Below are 22,608 nucleotides of genomic sequence, written 5' to 3'. Positions count from 1 at the left end.
CTGAAGAATTCAGAGGAGAGTCTAGGGGGAGAGGCAATCGATTCCGTTTTTGTGATGGGGATAGGAGAAGCTGGGATTAACTAGATTGGAGGTCATCAGCAGGAGATGTAGTTTAGCAACTGGGTACTCCCATCAATAGAAGGGAAGAGTAAAGCAGTCCAGGCATCACTGAACACAGCACCAGCCACTCAATGAAGGGGTCAGTAGGGTATTTACAGCTGCCATGTGACCTTAGAAGTGTCTCTAGTTAAGTTTACAGTTGGCTTTTCCATATCTGTCAAACTAACCTGGATAAAAACAGGCAGCCTTGTTCTTTTTCATCTGAGGTAAGTTTTACTTTCAGTCCCAGACAGACTTTTACTCTTTTACTTTCCTGAATTTGCTGCTCTCCCAGCAGGAGTTTTATTGAACTCAAGAAATTTCAACAGCAAACATCTGGTGATGTGTACCTAACAGACAATACATTGTAAGCATGCCTCTAGCCAGCAGGGAATCAATCATTTCTTCAAAACACTTTCTTCCCTCAGTCCATGGCCAATTATAAACTGAAAGAATCCAAAGTAACATCTTACCAAGACAATTTGGAGGACCCCTGGGTTGAGCAGTAAAGTAAATGCCTTTCCGATATTATGGATTTTTAATATTAGCTCTCTGCTAGAGAAAAAAAATATATTTCCTGAGGAAATGCATTAATGGGGATGTGTAATTTCTTTTCTTGTCCCAGGCCCCTAAAAGTTAGATTGTACAATAGTATAAAATGTAAAGAAATATTAAGGATTCTACTGGTCACAGTGATTTTCTTTGTATTCTTCCTTAAAACCCCTTGCCCCACCCTCAGAATAAGTTCAAGGCTTATAGGAGAATTATTCATATTATAACTTTATAAGTCAAGTGGTCACTATATGCTGGATTTCGTATTAGTCAACACAACCAAAAATATAATTTGGATGTATTTTCTGTCTGTAGTTGTTCACATACTAGAGAAATTAATAATTGTGAACACAAGAAGTGACATGACAAGGAGAAAATTCTAAGTGTTGTGGCATCATCAGCAATAGGAAGAAGTAGGAATTTGGATTGAATTAGGGTGTTCAAATTTAAACATCAGAGATTTGTATTAAAAACTGATTAGAACAGTTCTCTACTTATCATAAAACATGCAGAGATTGTAAAGCACTGTTTAACTTTTGACACCCTCTTCTCTTCTCATATCTAACTCCCTGTAGCATAAATCCTTCCTGAAGGAAGTAAGTCTGAGCAGTTTAGTTTAAAAAATCAAGAAAATCTAGTGGAAGAGATATAATACTCTGAATTGGCCTTACATTTATTCTAACAGGGAAAAATGATTCACCAGATTGATGATTATGTTTGACATTTAGTAGATATGTGAAAAGTGAAATATATGTTTACTACATATCATATAAGTGCTGAAATTATGTTTGATAACAGTATTATACATTTTGTTAGATATAAAACCAATATATATGAAAGCTCAAGAATATAGGAATCCCGCATTTAAAATTACTTTAAATAGTAATTCAGTCAGGTCTCTAATTTGTGCTTGGAATGTGGAAGAGAATTGAAGATGAAGACCACAATTACATAAGCTTGAGCCATTAGAGAAATTAAATATAATACACATAAACATGAAGAGTTTATTTAGAATAAATCAAATATCCTGATGTTGAAGCCACAAATTATGAAATTGTGTTTGGTTTTCATACTAACACCAAAATTTCAAAATGGCATCCACAATTGACTAAACTTCTTTCCACAGCCACAGTTTGTTCTGAGCCAACCCACACATTCAGGCAAGTACATGAAAGTGTACCCATTGCTGATGTAATTTGTGGTAAAAGGACAGAGTACTATAGTTTTTCTCAGACAAAAGTCTTCAAGACAGATCATTTAAATTAGATAAACATCGAAAACTAATGTTTTTTATGTGATTGAGGTTTATTATTGGTCATAATTTATTGGAATAAAATAATGTGTGGGCAGTGGCATATTTTTAAAATATCTATGTAGAAGAATAGAAGGAAAAAATGCTGTAACAATACAAAGACGCTTTGAAACATCTTAGGTGCTGCACTTTCCCATGGGTCATTTATTTTCTTTCTGTGGCTTTGCCTTGACACATTAAGTGCAGAGGATAGTGTCTTCATGCATTTCTAGAACTGGTCACTTTCCAAAGCTATCTGCAGAAAATGGTAAGTACAAAGAATATGGCCAGGGCAACCTGAGATCTGATCCTGGCTCTGCCCTCTCTACTGGCCGTGGCCTTCAGCGAGTCATTTTACCTAAATCTGAGTTACATAATCTATAAAACCAGGACAATAAGACCTATCATCACAGGCTGTTGTATTAATGTCAAAATACAGACAAAGGGCCAGTGTAGTGTCTGTCATGGCTATAGAAGGGTAAATAGGAGCTATAGCAGTCATTATTAGTGTTATCACTGTTGATGTTATTGCAGCATCCGCATTAATGAGGCTGTAAGAAGCTGCTTGAGGTCTGTTTATATTGCCCTTCCTGTCCCGCCTCATTTTTTTCTTAGTTTTTAAAAATTTTTTAATTTCAATTAGAGTTGACATTCAATTTTATTTTATAGTAGTCTCAGGTGTACAGCATAGTGGTTAGACAACTATACAATTTACAAAGTGATTCCCCTCTGATTAGTCTGATACCCACCTGAATACATAGTTATCACAATATTATTGACTATGTTCCCTATGTTGTTCTTCACATCCCTGTGACTATTTTGTAACCATCAATTTGTACTTCTTAATCCTTTCACCTTTTTCACCCATTCCCCAATACCCTTTCCATCTGGCAGCCAGCATTTGTTCTCTGTACCTATGAGTCTGTTTCCATTGTTTGTTCATTTATTCTTTAGATTCCACATATAACTAAAATCATATGACATTTATCTTTCTCTGTCTGACTTATTTCACTTAGCATAATACACTCTAGGTACATACATGTCATTGCAAATAATATGATATATGATTTCACTTTATTTTTCTACCCTCACTTTTCGATCCTCACTGTCCCGCTTATTTCTAAGAATCACTTTATCTTTTCTGGTAATGTTTTCTGGATTATGTTTTTTCTGCAGCACTGAATGCTGCTAACAGCAGAATACAGGCATACAGATAGACACAATCATCTTCCACCATATAAGAAACATGAATCTGTTTTTAATGACTAGAAATTCAAGAGTAATGCCTCCAAATCTTTCTGAATATAAGACAATTATTCCAAAGGAAAGGGGTGTTTTAGGCCACTGTTAACATGGTAGATAATAATAACTTACTGTTTTAAGTAAACTTCCAAAACTTGACACAAATCTGTTACATTTATAAGCTATTTACTGCATATTTTAGCCTGTCACTCATTCCAGCAGTGTGTTTATTGAAGACTGTGCCTACTAGGAGTGGAGAGTGGAGAAGGGAAGTATGCCTTCTTGGTCCCACTTTTCAGCCCTTTCTCAAGAAACTTACTTGACCAGAGGAAGAGCCCTTCTCAATGTAATTATTAGCCCAAGAAGTAATAGAAGTCCGTAGTATATTATATCATTTTTTATTTTTAATTCACAGCACATGTCAGGCAATTGTTTCTTAGATAAAAACTTAAATAAAATGATTCACTGTTATAAAATATATTCTTCAAATCATTTTATATAAGTACCTACGTGTCTTAAAACCATTGGTATATGAAATTATGCAAGATCTATACCTAATGAGGTCATTATCCCAGATAACATTAATATTTTTACTACACCTCTTTATCTTATTATTTAACAGCTTACACAAACACATGCATATACTTTTTTTTTTTCAACTCATTTATATATTTCTTGACCTATCACCTTCTGGTAGGAATTTGGGACTGCAGGGTCATAGGGGAAACATGAATATCTGTGATTTTATAATCTTAAATGATATATATGAACATGTTGTATAAAGAGATCACATGCTCTCACACAAAATCCTGTATCAAATATTTATGTCTTTCTTAAATGACCTAGGAATAGAGAAGCTGTTTGTTTGTGTGTTTTATTTTTGTTTTTAAGGAACTGCTTGATTTTCAGGCCTATATATTCTGACCTTCCCCAAAGCAGGGAAAATAAATAGCGACTGCTATCAATGGAATATTATGCATATGTTTGATTTACTTTGTAGGTACATCCACACTGCTACCAAGTCTTCTTGGCTTACTGCTACCTGCCTTTGGTATCCTTGTCTACTTGGAATTCTGAATGTGGTGTGACAGTTGCTGTACCCGACCCAGCTCAAAGGACACTTTTCATCCCTGTGGTGACGACAATTCCTTCCAATTCCTGCGGCTCCATCCTAAGCCAAATAAATTATACTTTAACAAACTACCCAACTGATTTACAACACATATTATGACTGAGGCATTCAGGAACCCCTTTATCCAAAATAATAAACTTTTAAATGGATATAAAATAATTTTTAACTCGTTCCAGTATGCCTTATAAACCACTTAACCTGATTCTGTGACAGTTGCATGATTTAATCCAATGGGACAAGTTACAGTGTTCAATTCAATTCTATAGTTTGTAGAGTGAAAGTAAAATCACCATACACAGGTGCTTTAAATTTAATAACAAGTTGTAAAATATAATAGAGGTTGAAATGTTGATTGTATGTGGTAAATGTAAGAGTACTATCCTCTTGTACTATCCTCTCTGTTCTAGGTCCCACATATTTTTGAATGGCCCCTATCATTCATGACATTCTGAGTTTTCTTAAAAAAAAAAAAGTAGAGTATAACTGAAAAATTTGACATAAATTCCATTATCAAATTATTTTATGGAATGAGTTGAAAGATTTTGAATACTGAAAACCAAATTCTAGAACTTATTATCAGTATTCTTATTTTGGAAGTAAGTAATTTTCTAAGTATTTGATTTTCAGAATCAGTAATACTTTTAAGTTAGTTTTTTAATGGTAAAGTTAACCTACCATATGAAGATTTTTTTTTTACTTTTGTATTCTACTCTGAAATTATTTTATGTTTTTATTATCATCAAGTTCAAACCTCAAAAGTCACAGCTCTTATCTAGAGTATTATATTGCTGTATTTATTCATATGTGGAATGATGAATTTTGAAAAGTAGAGTGCTTCAATTTTTTAATCAAGATGTGATAGTCTTTATATGGCTAGAAATAAATAACAGTTAAGTGAATATCAGAATTACCTAATAATATCTAGTATCTTGTTTTTTGTGCTTCATTTCTAAGTAAAACATTTCTTTATTAAAGGTATGGAATCAAGAAATCACCTGTAGATTGGAAAAACTACAGTATTTCTCATTTTTTAAAATTTAGTTTTAAACTTATTTCTCACTTCAATGCAATACCGAAATCTGGCTAAAAATGCCAAATCAATGTGTTGCTAATGGTACGTAAAAGAGTATGCAAAACTGGAAGGCCAGGAGGAGACAAATAATATGTCTGTCCAATGATGTCTCCCAAGTGTTGGTGCTTTAGGTTTTTATAAGTTGTGGAAAGGAAGACGCACATTTCTTCATTCTCCATGGTGTGCACGGAAATGTAATTGAGTGTGGATGTGAAAGAAATCCAGTAATAAAGATTAACTGGCTCATGAAATTGTGCAATGTCTAATGCATCAAGAGGTATAATCCTATTTTAATAGCACAAACTTGTGAGCTAATTAGAGATAGAGTTTATCTTTTTAGAAAGGATACCTTATAGGTTCATAAAAAAAATATTTACAGGAAGCAAAACAGATCTATTACTACTTTATCCCCCTTTCTTTAATTTGTATAATTTTTGTACTATATATCTATGTGTAAATGTTTAAAGCTTTCATTATGAAAATATCAATAAATATTTCATTAGTTTACATTTAACTCTTTGTTATAAAATGAAACTTTTTAAAAATAAATGAAATGGATGATTTCCCAGTAGAAGTATGTCAAGTCTTAAGAGCATTACCAGATTTCATAGAATATTTAATTATTTGAAGAGGAACAAAATCTCTTCATATTTTAGGGAAATGAATACTCTGTAAGCCTTCTATACAAATGTTTGTGTTTTCATTGTTACACTTTGGGATTTTTCTTTTGCAATGTGACCCACGTTGGGCATTTTTATATAATCGACAATAACTAAATCTTTTGCCAAATGCATGCTTGCCTTTTATTTTCTAATGTATGGTAATAAAGAGCAAAACTGATTAGATTTTGCATGAAATGGTTCTGAAAGGTAAGAAGAAAACAGACTTTGGAGGATATTTGTTTAATTTTAAATTTATAACAGATTAGGTAGATTAAAATCTCTCATTCACTGATAACTCGAGCTTTTCATTTCCTCATACAGTTGTACAAATTGACTGGGACCATCAGTTTTAAACTGTTGTCAAACTAACTAATATATCATCTGCTTTAAGACACAAGATTCTTAATTAAACTTTATAGAGATATAGACACATCAGTTGTTTCTTTGTATTTCAGGAAAGGTGATAGTAGTTTTATTTGATACTGATAAATATTGAATTGATTTTTTTAGTTATTTTTTATTATTTTTTCAATGGAGTAGTATAGGACTGTGCTTTGTCCTTTTTATGAATGAAAACAAATTATAAAGAAATAAATGTCTTACTGTTATCCAAGAAATAACAACTGTCCTTTCAATTTACCTGAAGTTGAAAATTGATTTTTAGAAGGTTTTCATTTTAAGTTAAAGAGCATGGAATAACTGTTACTTGTTAAACAATAGTTCATGTTTGAAGGGTTCAACAAAAGTATACACAAAGAAACACATGAGCTTGCATGCACACATACACACAGGCATTATTACACCGAAATAAGATCATCTGGTAGATAACTTCAATTTATGTGAATATCACTTGTTCTAATGCTAAACACTAAAGCAAGCTGCTAGAGACTAGTTTAATCCTGAATGAGCTGATACTATAATAGAGGAATCTACGTAAAAGCATGACTTGACAATCAAGAGTCTGATACAAGTAAAGCCTTCTCTGAGTGCTGACCCAGACTGAACCTCAAATTCTGATTTGCAGGTTTTCCTGTGTTTTGCTTACAATTGTCTCCCGTGTTCTCACTGTGATTCCATATTGGCATTCTGACCTCCCTTCCTATTTTATGAAGCTTGCTTCCACCCTGGACTCCTGTTTTCCCTTTTGGACCCTGCCTCCATTTCTTGACCCTAAGTATTAAATTACCTCTATTTCAATATTTTGCTTTTGGTATTTGACCTTGGATTGACCTCAGCTCTAATTCCCCAGGCTTTGGGAGATCAAAGCTTCATTCTGTGAGAGATTTTTTTCAAGTTAGTTGTTCTCAAACCTGACTGCCGTAACAATAATCTGAATAATTTGAAAAAATAAAATAGATTTCCTGGGCCCCAGTCCAGACTTACTAAATCAGAATCTATGAAGTGAGGCACAGGCATTTGTATCTTCTTAGGTTGTTCAGAAGAGTCTGATAGGGAGCTGGGTTTGAGAATCACAGATTTTCATGATTACGACAAGTTAGATTAATTGATACTTTAATCTGAATCAACAATATCAACATCATGTATACACAATTTAAATATCTCTTAAGATAAACAAATCTATTCTCTTGGCTTGTCTAAAATGTTAATTTTTCTCATGACTAATTTGCTCATTTGTTCTTATCTTTTGGTTCTATATCTTTAGTATCAAATGCTCTCCACATTTTGTCTATTAAAAATGTCCCCTAATTTGTTTGCATCTAAAATCCAAGCAGCATATTGAAGTGTATTTCAGATTTCTTCTCTAAAGGAATGTGGATTTCCTTTACTTTTTTCTTTCTGTTTTCTTCATAGGACTTGTAAAGTTAATTAAATTTTAATACTTAATTTCCTGAGTCCATAATCTTCTGGAGGTTGCTAATAAAAAGATTGATGAAAGGTGCCCCCTCCCCAACTTCAACATTTTTTTCTTCAGAATGAAAACATAGTGGTTTTGAATGAGCTGACTTTAAAATTAGTTGATTGGAGGCTAGCATTAGGATTCTACACTGTTTATCATACTTTAAAAACAGGTCCATTTTTTATTTATTAGTGAAAAATTTGATCCTTGGGGTAATATATATCAGTTCCTATGATACTATCACTATTTGGCTCTAGAATTCAGTTTGTCTCATCCTAAGGCAAAATTATGAAGTGCAGGAACTTGGTCATTATCTAGCCTATCAGTCAAGCTCTTTTGCTCACAGGGAAGCAGCCTTGAAAGCAATGCCAAATGCTGTCATACCTTTTTGTATTAGTTTTCTAGTGCTGCCACAACAAATGACCACAAATTGAGTGGCTTCAAACAGCAGAAATCTCTCTCTCACAGTTCTGGAAATTGGGAATCCAAAACTGAGGTGTGTGGAAGGTAAGTTCCTTATGGAGACTCCACGGGAGAACCTGTTCCATGCCTCTCTCCTAGCTTCTGTGGTTGCAGGCAAACCTTGGTCATCGTTGCTTGCAGCTGCGTCTCTCCATCTCTGCTTCTGTTTTCATATGGCATCCTCCCTGTGTGTCTTTGTGTTCAAATTTCTCTCTTTTTATAAGGATACTAGTCATTGGATTAGGGCCCACCCTAATCCAGTGTGACCTCATCATAACCTGATTACATATGCAAAAATATTTCCAAATAATGTCACATTTACAGATTCCATGTGGACGTAAATCTTGGGAGAATACTACTCAATTCTATATACTTTTCTTCTTTTTAAAACCATAATAGTGTGCTCCACTCACACTATTGAGAATATGATTGAAATTCTGCTCTGAACATGCTTTCAAAAAGCATTTATGTTGATAACATGAAAAAATATGATGGATCTCAAATGCATTATGCTAAGTGAAAAGAAGCCAGATTCAAAAGGCTGTGTTATTCTATTTATACAACATTCTAGCAAAAGCAAAACTCTAGGGACAGAGAACAAGTCAATAGATGCCAGGCAATAAGAATAGAGCCAGGGTTTAACCATAAAGGAATAGCATGAAAGAACTCTTGGGGATGATGGAACTGGTGGCAGTGACTCAAACCAACACATTGGTCAAAAATAAAACGCTACAGCAAAAAGGTAAGTTTTACTGTATGCACATTTTTTTAAACTTAAAAAAAAAATGCAGTTATGCAAATATTATGGGCCTTGGGCAGACCCATGATCATATTCTAACTCTATCTGTTATTATCTGTGAGACATTGACAAGTAATGTGACATTTGGAGGATTAAGTTTTCTCTTCCATTAAATAAGAATAACATTCCTTAATCATTCAGAATTATTTTGCAAGTGAGAGACACTCAACTCAAACAAGATTAAGGAAAAAAAAAAGAAGAAATGTATTGGCTCAGTTAATGAGATCTATAAGGTAGACTAGATATAAGGGCTTAAGTAACGTTCTCAGACTACTGTCTCGCCATCTGTTGATCCTGCTTCTCTCTGTGCGCATGTTCATTCTCAAGCAGGTTCCTTGTGGCAGGGATCATGAGTGTTCATAGTTTAAAGCCTACATTCTACTGGACAGTGGTCGAAAAGTAATAGAGATTCTCTTTCAGACCTGGTACATATACCAAATCTCACTGAAGATCCAGATCATCCCCTGAAGTTTGGTGTATTTTATTTAGTCATCTTGGGCCTCCTGGCTACCCTTCTGGATAATTGGGAGGTGGCAAATGCGCTGTGATAGAAATTCCCACCAGGCCCACATGGAGTGGAGAAGGGATGATTCTCCTAAAAGTAGTAGCAGGTGTTATCAACAGAAGGGGGGTGTTGGACTGGGAAAGACAGTCTCTACTTCACTTGTTCTTAAAATTCTGTGAACATTTAAAAAGATGATGGAATTAAAATGCCTGACATATAGTAAATTCACAACCAATTTAAAATTTTCCTCCCACCATTGCTTTTCATTGGATATATGAAATATAGCATTTACTTCCAAAACTCCTATTTCAGGTGACTGCATGGCTAACACAGAGCTTAGCACGCAGTCAAATCAAAGTCAGTCTCCCCTAGGTTAGGTAGAACCAATTTAGTTGAATTGGATGTCACAATAGGATGTAAAAGAAAAGGAAAAAGGGCCTATTAGCACTGAAAACTTCCTTTTACTACATTTTAAATGTTTACCACTTCCAGGAATGAGGGATGAGGGAAAATCATTGTCAAGCGGGCTCATCTACACTCTTTTTCATTATTTCTGAGAAAAAGTGATGTGTATATCCAGATGTAGTATAAGTGTCCAAGGGACTTCAGAACTTCAGAACTTGAAAAAGCTGATTTACATAGACAATCATTCTAATTAATCAATGGAAAAGGCATTCATATTAAAGTGTCGAAAACACATCATTTGAAGTGAACTGTGTTAGTTATTTATTGCTACAATAAATTGCAGAAACACAACCTCAAAACCTCAGTGACATAACAACATTAATTGCTCACACATCTGGGTCAGCAGTGGATCAGATATGCAGCTTTGCTATTATACACTGGGCTTTCTCATATGCTTGAGAGCGACTTACTATGATGTTAGAGTTTGCCTTTTGTTGGGGCCGTCAGAGCAACCTGGCTCTGCTCCACTTTTCTCTCATCTTGAGGCTAGTTCTGGCATGTTCTCATGACAATGACAGAAGTGCAAGTAAACAAGTGGAAACATGCATGTACTCTTTCAAGCCTTTGCTGGCCTCATGTCTGCTAATATCCTGTTGACCAAATCAAGTCATATTATAAACCCAGCGCCAAGGGGCCGGGCAGGTCTCCCACATATGTGGATAGGCCCTTTATAAGCAAAGGTGGATTTAAGGAGTGTTGAAGAATTGGAGCCAAATGATGCAAACTACCACAGATTCTTACCAAATTTCATTGGGTTTAAGAGGCCATCAATCTTACCACTAAGAAAGAAAAAGTATTTACTTATCATATATAACTTTTATTTTATATTTATTGAAATAGTCATTTATTTGCACAAATATTTTTATGACTCGTTATACTTAGACAAAAAGGAAATACCAGAAAATAAATTGTGTAATATAGTCTTAAAAATTCTCTGCATTCAGAATATGACTCTTCTAAATCATATTCAAACTTTGAGTAATACTTGTATTTTGCCACAAAATATCATCATTTGGTGGTATTGGTATACACATCACTTCTTAAAAGAGTGCTCTACTATTATTCCAAGTACTTTCCAATCTTATCAGACAATAACAGAAAGTTATGGCTACTTAAAAAATATGTTCAGAAATTCTTTGATAGTCCTCCCTTCAAGAGGTGAAAACTAATTCTCTTCCCCCTTGTGATTATGGTGGATATAGCAACTCATTTCTAATGAATAGAATAAAGCAGAAATGAAAGTGCAGGACTTTAGAACTAGGTCATAAAAAGTAAATGTTTCCATCTTGGCCTCTCTCCTCCCCCCACCCCCGACTCCTACCCCACACTTCTCTGTATCTCTCAATCTTTCTCTTGGGTCAGTTGCTCTGGGAGGAGCCAAATGCCATGTTTGAAAGGATTTAGGGAGCCCTATGGCAGTGCCTACGTGATAAGGAACCAAGGCTCCCTGCCAAAAGCCACATAAGTGAGCCATCTTGCAAGCATAACTCCCAACCCCAATCAAGTCTTCAGATGACTGCAGCCCTGGCTAAAAGTTTAACTGCAATCTTATGAAAGACCTTGAGCCAGAAGCGCTCAACCAAACTGCTCCCAGATTCACGACCCTCAGAAACTGTGTGAAATAACAAATATTTGTTGTTTTAAGCCACTATGTTTTGCGGGTAATTTGTTATAAAATAATAGATAACTATGGTAATCCCCCATTATCCATGGTTTTGTTTTCTACAGTTTGAGTTATTCGTGATGTGCTGCAGTCTAAAAATATTAAGTGGAAGATTCCAGAAATAAACAATTCATAAGTTTTAAACTGTGTGCTTTTTCTGAGTACTGTGATGAAATTTTGTGCTGTCTTGCTCCATCCCACCCAGGACATGAATCATTCCTTTGTCTAGCACATTCACGATGTAGACGTTACCTGCCCTTTAGTCGCTTGGTAGCCACCTTAGTTATAAAGTGATCGATCAGCTGTCTTTGTATCACAGTGCTTGTGTTCAAGTAACCTTTATTTTAATTAATAATGGCCCCAAAGCACAAGAGTAGTGATGTTGGCAATTTGGTTATGCAAAAAGGAAGCTGAAAAGTGCTTCCTTTAAGTAAAAAAGGTAAGTACAGTACAGTACAAATAAGATATTTTGAGATAGACCACATTCGCATAACTTTTACTACAGTATATTGCTATAATTGTTCTATTTTATCATTAGTTATTGTTGTTAATCTCTTACTGTGCCTAATATATAAATTAAACTTTATTATAGATATGTATACATAGGAAGAAAATATAGTACATATAAGGTTTGGTACTATCCTCAGTTTTAGGCTTCTACTAGAGGTCTTGGAACACATCACCTGCAGGTAAGGAAGGACTACTATATATAGTTAGCATAAAACAACGACTCTTAAATGATTTCCTGACAAGAATTTTAAGCAAATGAACTTGTCTCATCTGGCCAACATGAATAACAAATGTATCCCTATATGTCCAGATGTTTTATTTCCTTGAATTTCTGTGCATGATTGACACAATTTTTTCATCTCATGGATAAATCATAAGACATTTAAAAGACAAATTTAACATGTGGTATCCTCAAAATACCTCCAACCTAATTGAATGACAATATAAACAACTTTGACTAAGGTCACATACATGTAATTAATGACAACTAAGTCACAGTTGTTTCCTGGCTGAGAGCAATTGAAAGATGCCATTGATTGTCAGATGCATCCCATTTTCAGTGATGTTAACATGTAAAAAAACTAGGTGTACTAGAAACGATAAAGTATGACATTTAATAGCTCTTAACATTTAAACCTTCTGGACCAAATCGAGGGTTAAAAAAGGTGAGAGTTATGTTTATGTTTGGATATCGAATGGTATTTGTTTAGTTTACTGTGGAAGCAAGACTCCAGCTTAGCTGGCTGAAATCTCAATGGTGAGCTCAGATGAGCATGGCTACCAAAGGAAAGTTTTTACCTTTACATCTGCCATAAAAGTAACAGTTCAAAGTGTTTCATCAGACTTAACTCTGTTTCTTTTTATCTTCATGGAATGGCACAAAGCTTTCTGTGTAATAAAGATCAGTACATACATATTGAATAGATTATTGATGAAAAACAAGTTTTTAAAATTTTAGTGTTTTAGCACATTTTTCTGCACATAATTTTCATATTGCTTGATTGAAAAATGTGCCTATTCCACATATTTCAATATTATGATGATCTTTAATAAAAGAGAACAATAAGCTTTTGACAGTGTTGTGTTCACCAGTATGAGTTTGTGAAAATATTTGGGTGGGAAATAGGTTCAGTGAAGGGTCACTAGTTAAAAGGAAGAAATTTATCTACACTTGTACTCTCAGAAAATAGCCTTTACCTCCTCCTCTGAGTATTGTTTCTATAATACTTTATTTCTAAATGTTTGTACCTCAGGAGCACAGGATCAGATTGATATGATCAATAATACTCTACTATTCATGGCACACACTAATACATTGTCTAGAGATAGCTCTTACATGTCTCATTTATTTATTTATGTGTTTATTTATATATATTTTTATGTTTCTCTCCATCGAACTCCAGTTCCATATTCTGCCATGCCTTCACTGTCATGTATTCAATGTTTATCCCTTCAGTTCTTCATTTTATTTACACATGTGTTATTCTATAAACAATAAATAATATGATTATATTTGGTTTGTATTTACATAAATTATACTTTAGTGCACATTTTATTTGGTTTCCCCGCTCTTTTGATTAAGGTTATTTTTTTCCAATCTGTCCATGTTGTTCTATGTAGGTCCAGTTTATTCTCTGGCTACTTGTATTACATTTCATTTTTTCATTAGCATTATGTTTTGAAATCTCCTTACTAGAGACAATTTTACAACAAGCATCTTTTTATGTGCCTCTTTATGAACATTTGTGAAAATTTTCTTGGGGTATATATATTCAGTAATGAAAATTTACTAGGTTATAGCATATATGCATAACATACTGTTTTACTCATACATCTTCATTTGACAAGGTATTCTTTTGGGGATTCGATATAGCAATAAGCAAAATAAAGTCACATAAATTTGAAAATGTCACTTCAATTTTCATTTCAGGATAAGGTAGTGACTAGCAGGAAGTAGTGATAGTTTTTCCTGATAGTTTATGTGAAAAATCATTTAGCTGTACACTTAACACTTGTGCATTTTTCAATGTGCATATTATGCTTCAATAAATAAATTAGGTTGAAAATTCAATAAACTATTGGCACATAAGTCTGCATTTCTAATTATGTCCTAACATAACAATGTTAGACTAAGAATTAGAACTATTTGTCACACATAAAATATCCCACAAAGGACTTATAAAACTTATTATTCTTGATCAACAAGAAAGACTGGTGATTGAAAAAGAAATTATAATCAAGTATTGTAAGTCCTATGATAGGGAGAATTCAAGATGCTATCAAAGGAGAGTGGGCTTGGCAATAGCAGTCCAGAAATCAAAGAAAGCTTCTCAGAATCTACTTGAGAAAAAAAAAAAAGACTGGATATTACACAGAGAATGATGAGAAGCATGTATCTGGAAAAGGGAAAGGCACTGTGAAGGAACCATGTTGAGAGAGTCTAGATGAGATTTAGAAGACTTAGAGATATCTAATGGGCCAAATTAAGAGAACTCATGATTTGATGGATATAAGTAGAAGAAATGAAAAAAGTTGAGTATCATTTTTTGATTTTAGGGTTAGCTTTTTCCTTTGTAATTAACCAGTGCTTTCAAATGACCTCAGTAATGGTTTTGAGTACCTTTAAGTATTTACACTGAATTTTCATAATATTACAGCATTTATATTATACTATTCACAGCTGTGACTAGAAAAAATGATACACTATCTGAAGGAAGACAGCTTAATGCATGATAGTATGTTAAAGGAAAAGTCTGAAGTATCTTCATGAGACTAAAAAGACTTAGGTAAGCAGAAATAAATCAGATTGTTCAAAAGTTTCTCTGATTTTTTTTTTTGTAGCTTATAAAAGTTGAAATTTCAGATATTTTGAGAACATGGTAATTTAGATATTTAAAAATAGGATAAATTAACGTTCTCCTCCTCATTTAATCTGCTGTGCTCAGAAACATTGACTGATTGACTGCCTACATATTTGCCATTTCCATAGCCAAATTTTGGAAGACAGCTGCTGTTACTCTTGTGATTTGAGAATTGCTGAAAGGACCATCTGTCTGACAAATTTTAGATTTTTGTGTTATTTTCTCTTTTGGCTTTGTGTCCCTTAAAATTGAGGAAAGTACAGCTGAAACCAGATAAGTAATCAATCACAAGCTATCAATGTTGACTAAAATCATTTATCATTAAACCGTTACCTAAATATATATATATAACAAAATTAGTAATAAATTGCTTGTACTTATAATTCATATCAAAATAAATTTAATAATTAGACAAGTTTGGTAATAGTGAAATTAATAATTAATTTAATACAATCATTGATATTGTTTTGCCACAATTAATTTGCTGCTCACAACCTGCACCAGATTACTGAATTATCCTACCATTTTTCAATCCTAATTACTATAAAAACTTTGGCAAGCAGTGCTGACATTTGGGCATCACTTACTGCAAACTCATCATTTACCATTAAGTGTCTGTCTGCTTATTCCTTGTTAGCCTGAGGCAATAAAATCATACTACTTGCCACCCATAGAAATGTAAACACAAACTCCAAGGCTAAAACTATAGGAAATATTAAGCTGTCTAGTGGTCATTCAGAAGATCCAGAATATACTTATACATTATTTTTTAAGATATCATCCAGACAATCATCAAATGATCAAAAGTTTTAAATTCTCCTTGAGAACTCTCAGAATTTGTGGGAAGCAGGTTCTTTGACCAGACCCAATTTTAGGAACAATGGATTAAGACTTAATAGGCAAGAGTTAAAATGCAAATATTATCTGTAAAGAATGGCACCCACCATCTATTCATACCCTAACTCAAAATAATTTTGAGTAGATAAGGGAAGGCCTTGAAGAAAAGGAAAAACAATCTTTTTGGCTGTAGTTAAAGGGTTAATAATTGAAGCATTTGTACATAAAGCATTTCTAGTAATGATATGAAGATTTGGGAAGGTACTAGAAGGCACTAGGAAATAGAGTCCAAAATGTCTGTCACATAGGAGAAAGAAAATGGTTAAAGTGTCTGAGGAAGAATATAAAGTATAATTTGAATACTTAAAAAATTTTGTTCATGACATTAGTAAAAATTATAGATGCAGTTATATTCTTCTATTCAATTCAGCCATGCCCATGTAGAATCACAATACTCAGGAAAGTAAAAAGACAGAATTTCAAAATAAACAGTTTCAATCTCCAGAAAGATTGTTAACACTGCTAAGGCAAACCATCTTTGAGATTTACTGATTGGCATTTTTGACACAGGAGATATTATTGATTCTGGATATTCATGACTTTCTCTGATTTGCATAGAAATATCTATTTTTTAAATAATTCGATTATGGACAGATTGTATACTTTAGAAATGGTTAATATGGTATGAAATGGAATACTCTAAGTAATCAAGTTGAGAATTTTACCATTTGAAAAATCTTAGTAAATAAAGCCAATCTTTGAAAAAAAGTAATTTGCTGAGTCTTAAGCCATAGAATTGAGTCCCATATCTAGCGATATTATACTAGCTACATGATTCCTGTTGGTTTAAGTTTTGTACACTATAATAGGAGGGAGTTGGCACAAATAATCACTGAGTAAATCTCTCTTCATCATTAAATCCTTCAGTTGAAGAATCCTCCAATCTTTATCCTAAACCTCTGCAATATCAATATTTAACAAAGAGAGAAGTTAATTATTTCTCCCTTTACTTATCTAATTGGATCTCATATGTGTCATATAAAGAGTATTTCCAACAATGAACTGTTTGTGGAACTGCAAATTGGTGCGGCCGCTATAGAAAACAATATAGAAGTTCCTCAAAAATTTTAAAATAGAACTACTATATGACCCAACAATTCCACTGCTGGATATTTATCTGAAGAAATCCAAAACGCTAATCCAAAAAGATATATCCATTCCTATGTTCATTGCAGCATTATTTACAATAGCTGAAATATGGAAGCTACCTAAGCGCCCATCAATAGACAACTGGATAAAGAAGATGTAGTACACATACACAATGGAATATTACTCAGCCATTAAAAAGAATGAGAACTTGCCATCTGCAACATGGATTTACCGAGAGGGTATCATGCTAAATAAAATAAGTCAAACAGAAAAAGACAAATACCATATGATTTCACTTACATGCGGAATCTAAAAACAAAATAAACAAAAGGAAACAGATTCATAGATCCAGAGAACTAACTGATGGTTGCCAGATGGGAGGGGTGTTGGGGACTGGGTGGAAAAAGTTAAGAGATTAAGAAGCACAAATTGGCAGTTTTAAAATAGTCATGGGGATATAAAATACAACATACAGAATATAGTCAAAAATATTGTAATAACTATATATGGTGCCAGGTGGGTACTAGACTTATAAGGTGGATCACTTTGTAAGTTATATAAATGTCTAACCACTATACTGTACACCTGAAATTAATAGAATATTGAATGTTAGCTATAATTGAAAATTTTTTTTAAATATATTTCCATCTCACTCTAAATATGAGCTTGGTCCTAAAAGCCTATGTGCTAAATCTTAACTGGTCAAACAAACTATTTCTGTGCTTCAACTGAAAAAAGGAAGAAAAATATGCCATATTTTTATAATAATGTTCTCATTATCTCAAACTTTGGAAAAAAAATCATTCCGGTCTTTCTTACAGCCATTTCAGGAAAAGAACCTATCCCTGGGACTTTACGGTAAATTTATTTTTTTTGTTTATCTAGTATAATCAAGCACTTTTTAGCCAGAGAAATGGTGCCTCAAGGCTATTAAAGAACTATACAAAATTTTGGTTCATTAATGATCAAATAAATAATGTAACCTTTCCGAGTTTCTAAAATATTTTCTGACTAAGAAACTTTTTGTTTATTTGTTTTACTATTTTTCTTTCCTTCTTCCCCTTTTCTCCTTTTCTCCCTTTTTTTCTTTTCTTTCTTTTCTTTTTTTATATCTAATTAATGTAACAATGTTTTTCCTAGTGATGACTCTTTGAGGCAAGCAAAACCAAGTTGGTTAGGTCTCTTCTTTCCATGATATATTCTGTTGTCTGGCACTCAGAAAAGCTCAGTTTGGGTGGCCATCCTAGAGAGTCATAATATACTATGTGGGTGGGCAAGCCCAAAATCAAAGAGTTGCCTCAGACTTCTGTCCCCAGAATAGCCACAGGAAGCTCTTTGATCTCCAGATTGTCCCATCTGCCTCTACCTACTGCAACAGGATCTCCTTGGGTTGGGTTCCTAAGCAGCTGATACTTTTTAGAATCTACTACAGAAAATGTCATCAATCATTCCTTAGGTTGCTTTTATTTACCTGAGTCTTCTGATAACACTTCTAAAAAACCTAGAGTTCTAGAAAGTTCTAGAAAGTTTCTATGGGGTTTCTCTGATTTCTAATATGTTATTTAAATATGCAGCTACTTAAAAAAATAAAAAACTAAGCCACAGAAAATCTGGCAATTGCTATTTGGAAAAGAAAATTTAAAAGATGGAAGGTTAGACTATTCTGGCTTTGAAAAAATAGATCCATAAAATCAGGGAGGGTGAGAAGGTAATAGAAAGTATGTGCTTCTTATGAGCAGAAGGGCACCCTGTGACACACTTGATTATAATGCAGATCCTTTTAAAGGTTTGAAAATATATTTTCTCATTAATCATTTAAAGAGTATACCAGATTTGACTTGATTTGGTTGGATTTTTAGTTATTATCTCTGAGAAGTTTATTCAAAAGTTTATAACATGTGAAGATAAATATAGACTTTGAACTTTCAGAGTCAATTTCTGAATAAACTTCAAATTAAATGGAAACATTGGTTTGAACAATACATAATGCTATAAAAGTCTGGAGATTTGCAGAGGAGGGCTAGTTTGGTAATTTTTATTCTACTAAATCTTCAAGAATTTAGGCTCTTTTTGGATCATCAGTCTGCCATTTCTAAGGCATAGCCCTTGCCTTCAAGGTCCAAGAGCATTCCAGGCAGTAGAAAGGTTGAAGGGGCAAAGAAATGTCCAAAGGCATGGTCCAGCTGCTTTTAATGAAGTTTCCTGAATCTACCAGATAATGAAATTTCAAATTCTTCCTAGGGAAGCTGGTAAATATAGTCTTTTTTCCTTAGAGGTCCATGTCCCCTAAAATGAAGTTCCAAGACAAGAGAACATCCTCTTACTTTTTTATTCTTACTTTTTACTGCCTTACTCAACCCCAAAGTTGTCCTACATATAATCTTTTTAGCCTTCACTGTTTAGTTTTTTAACAAATTGTCAATTGAATTCATGTAAAATGTTGGATTTATGTATTTTCTTGAAAACATGACAGATTTGGCAACAGTGGGACATGTGTCTACATAGAAACAATTTGCTGGAGTTGAAAACAGCCTCCTTTTCTAAAGGAGATCAGCAGTGCGCAGGTAGTAAGGCTGCTATGACTCCACAGTCTCAACTACTACCAGATTCCTGGCCCCTAGAGGCATTTATTGGTACTACTTCTGTTTTACACATTACCGACAAGGTAATGGCTGCCCATTAATTTATACTTACACTTAAAGAAAGGCCACTATGTAAAGTTCTTGAGTTACTACAAGCAACTTTAAACACTGCAGCTGGTAATAATTTATTTTTTGAACAGAACAAAAAGATTTAATCTTAACTTTTACTAAAAGATATTTAGATTGCTTCCAAATTTTTATTTAATATATTCTTTCACATATTTTTATATAGTATATGTATACATATATACATGTAAATATTCTTTATATATACTGTTATACCACACACCCACAGTATTTACCTCATATGCTGTGTCATTAAATCCAACTAGATAATCCATGTAAAGCATAGAGGAAAGTGTCTAAAACATATAGTAAATGTTAAATGAAGGATAATCCGAATGACCAGGTCTCAGAAATTATAGAAGCTATGATATCATTAGATAAATATAAAGAAATAATCATTTAATCATTTCCAAACTATGAATTTTTTCATAATTTAATATTTCTGAATTGAAGTCTCACAACGATGATTGGACAGAGGCATTTTTAAAGTAGATGACCTTGTCTGAGCATGTGAGAACTTGGTCATGATGTCAATATTGTCCTCACTACATCAAGTATTGAGTGTGGTTGGTACCACACATGTTTGATTTAACTACATTTAAAATACCTTGATTATACTATGAATTGGTACTTATTTAAAAATTATTGTGTATGCAAAAAGATAAAAGCAGCAGCAGTACACAAATATTATATTAGTGAAATTAATAATCATAATCAAAGAAATGATTATAAGCACCAAAATTTGCTGAATGTGTATCAGCTGCTTAGAAGAAAATATGTGAGTCTAAAAAGTACTCCATCAATTACCCTCTTTATAGCCCAGAGAATCAAGAACACTAAGAACTGAATCAAAGAATGATTTACAAGAGGAATTCAGTCAAAAAGTATTTCACAAAATAAAGAGGATTTAGAAACACATTAGTCAATTTATATCACTTTATACTTTTATTTGCAAGAGTGAAATATGACAAATATATTTGTAAATACATCTAGAGGAACTCATTTACAAAATATAAAATTGTAAGTGAAAAGAAAGCATTATCTGTATAATTAAGTGGGTGTCACAGAGTAACTCATTAATATAAGTGGTTTTCCTCAGCTATAGAGAGAAGTGTTTATTCTTAAGCAGAAGAAATTAAATTAAGTAAACTCTAATATCTAGGGCCTTGACATTTTGCTTAGTAAACAAGAGATAATTTAAACTAATCCATGGGATTAGTTGGCTGAATGCCATTATTAGCTCAAATCCTGGGTTGCTGAAGTGAAAAGTTTGTCTTAAGAATAAGTCATCCCTCATGGTACTCTAAATGTTGTTGATGTAGGTACCATTTAAATTCCCAGAAATAGAAAAGTTAAACCAATACATCCAAGAATGAATTTCCAAGATGTTCAATAAATATATGTGGAAGCTTTGTAAAATGTCTCATGAACAAATCTAAAATAACAAAAAAGATTTTGCATTTACTCTGAATTGTAACTTATATGATTCTTTGCTGTTAGACTGACCCTATTAATTGAATATATGGCTGATACTTATTTACTCAAAGACTAAGATTATTGCAGATCCTTAATCCTAAAACCAGGGCTGTGTCTTAAGTGACATCATCATTTGAAAGTCAACTTTAACTTCTATTCGAAATAAATTTTTTTTTATATTTTGTTCCAAATTCTTAAGCTAATTTAAATCACCAGATAATGCAAAACATATCTTGTTGTTTTTTTTCTTTGAAATGGCAAGTTTCAATAAATGACCTAGAAAATAAAGAGAAAGAATACATTTTAGAGCATTGCAAAAAAAACTTCTTATGAGACAAATTAACTAGATCGATACTGTCCTTTAGAGCATTCTGAGATGATGGAAATGTGCTCTGTCCAAAATAGTACCCACTAGGCCTTGAGCACCTGAAATGTGGCCAGTGCAAGGAGAAATTGGATTTTATGTTTTATTTCATTTTAATAAATTTAACTTTAAATAGCTTCATATGACTAGTGGCTACTATGTTGGATATCACAGCTCTAGGCTGTAGACTACCTCTTCTAACAGCCAAAGAGTCATTAATTATGTGGTAACCATAAGAAAGGGGAACAGTGAAAGTAATTGAAGCAACTCAGCTCCTCTGGGTCAGAATGAGTAAAGACATTGATTAAGTGACTCCAAAATGAACGAACCAGTTGGTGATTTTACGTCTTACTTCTGGATGTTTTTGGTGTCTTTCTGATAATGAATAATCCAGTCTCATTGTTTAATGTGATAAACTAGTCCACAAAAGTAATTATATTCACTTCTCAGTTTCTCAGACAAAATACGTTACTCACTTTAGACAGAGGTGTTTATAAGGTTACCACCATCAACATGGTAAGTATAAGGCATGGAGATAATTGGACATGGGTTTCCAGAAGTTACTCTCAGATATTTGTTTACTATTATACATTTTTTGTTAACATAAAATAGAAAACACTTTTATAATTTGTACTTTATTATCCTTAAATATATTAAAATATACATATTTATTTGATTATAAAATTTTCATGTTTAAAAAATATCCAAGCCATTCAGCATAAAAATTAAAGTTAAAAAAAAGCTTATTTCATCACTGAGAAATAATCATAGCTAAATTTAAGTGATCCTAATTCCAGACATTTCTCTATTCATACATAAACATAGATGTATAGATATATATATTGAGACCAAAATATATTATTAAAATGGAGCTGTACTTGCTTTACTATATTTTTTAAGA

The 22,608-nt window shown here is 33.1% G+C and overlaps 1 protein-coding gene across 2 annotated transcripts in view; it reads left to right on the top strand.

The window, feature by feature from the left end:
- CNTN1 (contactin 1) overlaps positions 1–6,222 on the top strand; it is a 129,325-nt gene extending 123,103 nt beyond the window's left edge. For both annotated transcript variants that reach the window (XM_006916895.2, XM_006916896.2), the window contains one exon: positions 4,185–6,222. In XM_006916895.2, coding sequence (XP_006916957.1) covers positions 4,185–4,261 — 77 coding nt within the window. In that variant the 3' untranslated portion in view covers positions 4,262–6,222. The remainder of the gene's footprint in view (positions 1–4,184) is intronic.
- The last annotated feature ends 16,386 nt before the right edge of the window (positions 6,223–22,608 follow it).

Source organism: Pteropus alecto, unplaced genomic scaffold (genome assembly GCF_000325575.1).
Source record: "Pteropus alecto unplaced genomic scaffold, ASM32557v1 scaffold196, whole genome shotgun sequence".
Classification (NCBI taxonomy): Eukaryota; Metazoa; Chordata; class Mammalia; order Chiroptera; family Pteropodidae; genus Pteropus; species Pteropus alecto.
The sequence above is the reverse complement of the archived record's forward strand: the minus strand, read 5'-3'. Positions and strand labels throughout refer to the sequence as shown.